This window comes from Pleuronectes platessa, chromosome 8 (assembly GCF_947347685.1).
Source record: "Pleuronectes platessa chromosome 8, fPlePla1.1, whole genome shotgun sequence".
Taxonomy (NCBI): Eukaryota; Metazoa; Chordata; class Actinopteri; order Pleuronectiformes; family Pleuronectidae; genus Pleuronectes; species Pleuronectes platessa.
In genome coordinates, this window is record NC_070633.1 from 6,543,500 (window position 1) to 6,549,213 (window position 5,714).

Sequence of the window (5,714 nt, forward strand, 5' to 3'; positions counted from 1 at the left end):
TTTTCACTTGTGTTATTTGAACACAATATGTGTGATGCCTAAAGTAGATCAAGTGTATAGTGAGATGCTCTGCAACTTCTACTGGGTCCCGCACTGAGACTTTGCTAACACTCTTGGTATACTGGCCCTATATGACAAATTCCACAAGTGACATTAAACCCATTTAATTTTAGTATGAAAACTATTTCTTTCTTTCCAAAGGGAACTCAGATGCTGTGACACAAAAACAAAAAAATTCCATTCCACACCAAAACTACATTTAAAATGTACAAAGCAAAAAGGTGAATTTATCTTATAAATACCAAAAAGTGCCTTGTGGTAGAAGCAAATATAATGACCTTACTTGTCTGAAAGAGCTGCTGTCAACCTTTAAATTAACTCATTTCTGTCAACAGAAATTTTGTTTACATTTTATGATCGCTGAAAAACAGACTTAGTTTGAATTATAATTCTGATTTCGTATTTTTGCCTACCTTTGGGGGGGTTTTATGCTCAATTTGTAATGACTTGACTTATATCTTTTTGATTTCTCACTAGCCTTAGGTTTGACGGAAGGGAATGCGGATTCCCAGTGTCCCAGGAAGCCTTTCACCAGTTTGATGACTTACTGCCAGCTCCGCGCAGTCTGTGTGGTGATGTTGATCTCCAAAGTCATTTTGCAGACTTGGAGAGACAGAGTGGGCTTGCTCTACCAGTCAACTGGACAACTGTTGTTGTGAATTACATATCACTCAAGAATATTTCTGGACTTTAGAATCTTCAGCTCCTGGTTCTGCAACATAATTTGACTGGTAGACATACACGTGTTATGTAAATAAATTATTGTAAAAATTAACTAACACCCAACAGCCTTGTATATTTGTTCATTTATTTGTTCTGTTACATCAGTTTTTTTGTAAATATTAGATTTTGTCAACACAATGAATATACCACACAAAGAAAACCCTCTGGTCTTTAATGAAAACTGTAACATGTAAAAATAAAACAGCTTCAAGATGTTGAACAGTGTAACAGTACAATCAAAATGTTTAAACTGAATGTGACTCGTTTAATGAAATAGCTTGAAACTTTGACTAACAAATTGCAGGCTAAAAACTCAGACTGATATGAACATGTCAGCATTCCTAAAATGGTCAGAAAATAAGTGGCACATTTGCAGCATTTGAATATAATACTTTAAAATTAACTTTTGTAAACATTAACAAATTGCAGGCTAAATCTCAGACTGATATGAACTTGTCAGCATTCCTAAAATGGTCAGAAAATAAGTGGCACATTTGCAGCATTTGAATATAATACTTTAACATTAACTTTGGTGAACCAGGGTTTGGGCTTTAAAGAAGTACTTGCTGGACACTCCAGTGACCAGCAATTGGTTTGGGCTTTAAAGAAGCCCAAAGCCAGGGGCATTTTGTATGCCAAAATCCATGGCTTCTTGAAAGTCTTCATAGCTTTGCAAGATCGGAATCTTAATTGTATTGGAACATACATTTGCAACAGGAAAGCGTGAGGTCTTTTGAAAAAGTATCTGTGGCTGTGGCTGTATAGTTGCAGGAGGAACTTCCCTCAGTCCGGTACCAAACATAAGGACATCCTCCAAAGATGGGCTCGCCTGTTTCTCTGGGCGGGGGGGGGGGGGGGGGGGGGGGGGAATTTGTTAGGCATTTGTTGTTTTAAGAATAGATTGTGGCCGAAAACGATTGCTGCATTTAAAGTTTTATATCTCACTGTTTATTGCATTGATGATTCTGCACGTCTTATAATTTTCAAGTTAATACCTTCAACGTAGAGCAGATAATCTCGCCAGTAGCCCAGTACTCTGGCCTCCTCCTGACACCTGGTGCTACCAGGTGGACTGAACTCCACCTGAAATATGTTATCCACAGCATCAGCAGTCAGTTTTGTCTCGGTGTAGCACATGAATGAAAAGAACAATGAAGGATGCTGTTCCAGTGCGTTGACAAAATCCAGCGTCGCTAGTCCCTCCTTGAACCTACAACACATATAGAAATATTAATTTATTTGCCAAGTACAATGTACAAGGAATTTGTTCCACAGAATAGACCGAATATGTTATACCTCTGGATGGAATGATGGTTTCGGTAGATGAAATACAACTGAATGTAATCCTCTACAACTTTCTTCTGATCCTCCAGAGTCCTCATGAATCGAACACAGCCTGCTGTCTGAAGCAGGCTGGAGTGCTTTTCTGTTAGACCCCTGAGTTCCCTCAGTGATGTAGTACTCTTTATCTAGTGAAAAATATAAAGCAGTTAACAATCCTCCTAACAACGGCTTCAGTTCCCATTCAGAAAAGGATCTCTGACAGCAAAGTAAACCCGTGAAAATATTTGAAATATAGCGTACATTAAATTGATATAATTTTTTTAACGGTGGCTAAAATCCGTTGTGCTTCTGACCCTGTCCACAGCAAGTCATTGTGAGTGTACAGAGAGTACAGCTATCCACTTCTCCAAACTGTGTGCATGCTGACCACCATCTACTCTAGAAAATGTGCTGACTTTGCATAAGTATCTCATACAACCCTACTTCAAACAATCCAAACTATCCCTTTAAGGCTGGGAGCACTCATCAAACAGTGGTTTCTACTGGATTTGTTTGGATATCTCTCTGATGGTCAGAACGGTATGTCAGTATATTGGAAGATGGGATTATCTATAGGCCTTTTATCAACACATAAGAGCAGAATATAACTCTTAAAGTCAAATTTTAAGGCATTATATTTATAACACTGAATTGTGTACATTTAATTCAAAGACAGGTTTGAAAATGCTTAATAGTAAATAGTCTATTTTAAATTAAGAACCCCTTTCCACATGGAAGTTCTCTATTACAGTACTGTCAAACAAACTATTTTTCAGCCATGGAGGTATCAATTTATATTGATAGTTTTGTGTCGGTTTCATGATTTCTTGAAATTGCTTAACCCAGTCCAACAACGTACCTCCAGGAGGGCCTTCTTCACTTCCTCATCTGGTATGTCCTCAATTGGAGCCTCAATTGCCTTAACTTTACCAATGAGGTACAGGAAGAAGTTTGGGGAAAGACAACGAGGCCCTGGACGGCCATTGACACAGGAGACGGCAATTATTCTTCCAATGTGGAAATATTCATCCTCTTCAACAGCTAGAAAATAACAATATTGCAATGTTAGGACAAATTACTTTGCAACATTATAAAAACGTGACAAATAAGGATTACCTTTGCTGTCAAATGAAAGGTATTTGGCATTGTCTTTGCCGTCAAATACTCTTCTGGTCTTGATGGAGTCCATCAAAAGGGTAAGAAATTCTCTAGTAGGCCCACCGGTGTCCACAGCGTCTTCCGTCAACCCAACATCATCGGTGAATTTCACCACTATGCTGTATGTTGGGTCATAAGTGGATCGCTTGAACCCTCTTATGGCACCATCCCAGACATTGGCCCGGTTAATATTAAATCTGCTACAGGAGGTAGTGTCAAGTTTCTGAGACAGATTCAAGACCACGTCTGCAGCTGTCAGTCCATCACTATGGAATAAGAAAACAGTCAGTTAAAGGCAAGAACATATTAAGACTGTCTCTTCTTAGTTGTGTGGATCATTTAAAATATAACTAAAACTTAGTTTTAGTTTTTTATGGGCTTTTTATAGTGAGTAAGCTATCCGACATTACTCGAAAATGACCACCATCTTTACTAAGTAATAGGTTGTTCTGCATGACCATGTTCTTCTGCAGAGGGACAACTGGAGAGAACAAACTTGAGAGGTCCTTTAAGATTTTAATTGGTTTAATAAATCCTATGACTACTGAAAGCAACTCAACATCTGTTCAGTTGACGCAATACATAGTTTGTCTGAGGGTTAGAAAAATAAGGAAGGCTTCAGGTAAACAACTATGTGCTGATAGTACTTCTTATATCTGATAGTACCTGTGATCCTCTTGCAACTTTTCTTCTTCCCCAGAATCTGAAGAACTGCTGTCAATTATGACAGGTGCATAAATATCCGTGTATGTGCTGTGGAAGGAAGGTACAAGAACAATTGCCTTTTTAAATAAACTGTAAAATACAGTTTATGTAGTCTTTGTCTAGTATTGTCACACAGAGAAGTTTTGGCTCTGTAGTCCAGTACTTTAACCAAATAGTCCAATGTATAATTTCAAATCCAATGTTTTTGAGTACAGAGACAAAAAAATAAGAAACTATGTCACTGTCCTAATAATTGTTACTATACTGAGCATGTCAGAATAAAAAAAAAGTAAGTTATGACTGACTTGTAGAATTCACGTGAGGTACTGGGCTGATCTACTGAGGTGGTCATCTGCTGGGGCCTTGATGCACTCTCGATCTGTAGCATTGATAAGACCACACATCACAGCACAATAAAAATAATGACAATTGCAGGTTTACTATAGTAAAGAATATTACATACTTGTCAACTGAATGACTGGGATGTTGTGGATGACCTAAAAAGTAAAAATAATTTGAAACGATTTAATAGAAATAGTGATTGTTTTGTAAAGGACATAAAATGTTTTCTGAAAGATATTATGTATATGGCTGGTACAGGGACCACAACAAAGGGTCAGCAGATATTTTACTTACAAATGTCTACACTCCGGTGTGCTGCTCTCCGGGCTTGTCCATAGCTGTGAAGTGTAAACATTAAAACCCTAAACTTATTCAAAGCCATAACACCTAATCAAACCAATTTATATGCATCACCTGTTGTCTAGGATATTTTAATGGATTACAACTGTAGTGTAAGCACAAACCTCTTGAACAAATAAATCCCTGAGATGTACCTACCACTGTGCCAGACAGAGGCGACATATTGGGTGGCACCCTCACCACAACTTCATCATCCTCCTCTTCTGAATCTGAGTCATCTCTGTGACCTTACAGAAGATTTTTATCATTAGATCACTCTCTATTTCAAATTACACGTTAAATATTTAGGCTACTAAGCTTACTAAGCTACTTAACTGTAGCTTGAATCCACAAACTCCAAACAATACTCACAATAAGTATTTTGATTTGTTTTACAAGTACATACACTGTATTTCAATACTTACTCATGACCTCAAGGGTGCAGATGTAAAGAGTGATCCTTTGATACGCTTTTCCAATAGCCTCTTTGTACTTTTCTATTGTAAAGGCGGTGTCAGTCCCTGGTATATTTTTAACCTGAGAGCCATCCGGATATAGCAAGACATATTCTCCGTCATCCATATCTTTGTTGAAATCTTTTAGTTTCTTCGTGGCAACCGCCAAAAGTTGCTCCACCGTCCACTGAGGTTCCACATTTACGGGAAGGGTTTTCCCTCTTACTGGCTTGAGGCCATATTTTGTCTGGTTCATGACCCCAACCGAAAACTAGATGAGAAATCATAAAAGATGGAGGGCAAAAGATGAAGAAGGTTGAAAATGCAACTTTACAATAAATACAATAAATATTAACTTACCTTGATTGATATTGTTGCTTTCTTTGGGCCTTTAGAAAAAGTCTTTCTCTCACCTGTACCTCATGAACTGGTTAGCACATGCCTTTTGAGAGAGAGAGTGAGAGAGAGAGAGAGAGAGAGAGAGAGAGAGAGAGAGAGAGAGAGAGAGAGAGAGAGAGAGAGAGAGAGAGAGAGAGAGAGAGAGAGAGAGAGAGAGAGAGAGAGAGGAGAGAGAGAGAGAGAGAGTGAGAAGAGAGAGAGAGAGAGAGA

At 38.2% G+C, this 5,714-nt stretch overlaps 1 protein-coding gene across 1 annotated transcript; it reads right to left on the reverse strand.

Annotated features, from left to right (window-relative positions):
• Positions 1–1,731: 1,731 nt before the first annotated feature.
• LOC128445559 (G2/M phase-specific E3 ubiquitin-protein ligase-like) lies at positions 1,732–5,361 on the reverse strand. The gene is made up of 7 exons (XM_053428314.1): positions 5,076–5,361; positions 4,810–4,898; positions 4,275–4,348; positions 3,223–3,530; positions 2,966–3,147; positions 2,080–2,252; positions 1,732–1,993 (listed from the first exon to the last, which is right to left on the reverse strand). Exons 1-7 carry the CDS (start codon positions 5,359–5,361, stop codon positions 1,732–1,734), a joined length of 1,374 nt encoding a protein of 457 aa, XP_053284289.1.
• Between the last annotated feature and the right edge of the window lie 353 nt (positions 5,362–5,714).

Bases quoted from the DNA above. Each gene is read 5' to 3' on its own strand.
- LOC128445559 (XM_053428314.1), bottom strand. From the start codon at position 5,361: ATGAACCAGACAAAATATGGCCTCAAGCCAGTAAGAGGGAAAACCCTT. The intron at 3,148-3,222 runs GTAATCCTTATT...GTTATTTTCTAG, and splicing joins CCTTTCATTTGACAGCAAAG to CTGTTGAAGAGGATGAATAT. The intron at 2,253-2,965 runs GTACGTTGTTGG...ATTTTTCACTAG, and splicing joins TGAAGAAGGCCCTCCTGGAG to ATAAAGAGTACTACATCACT.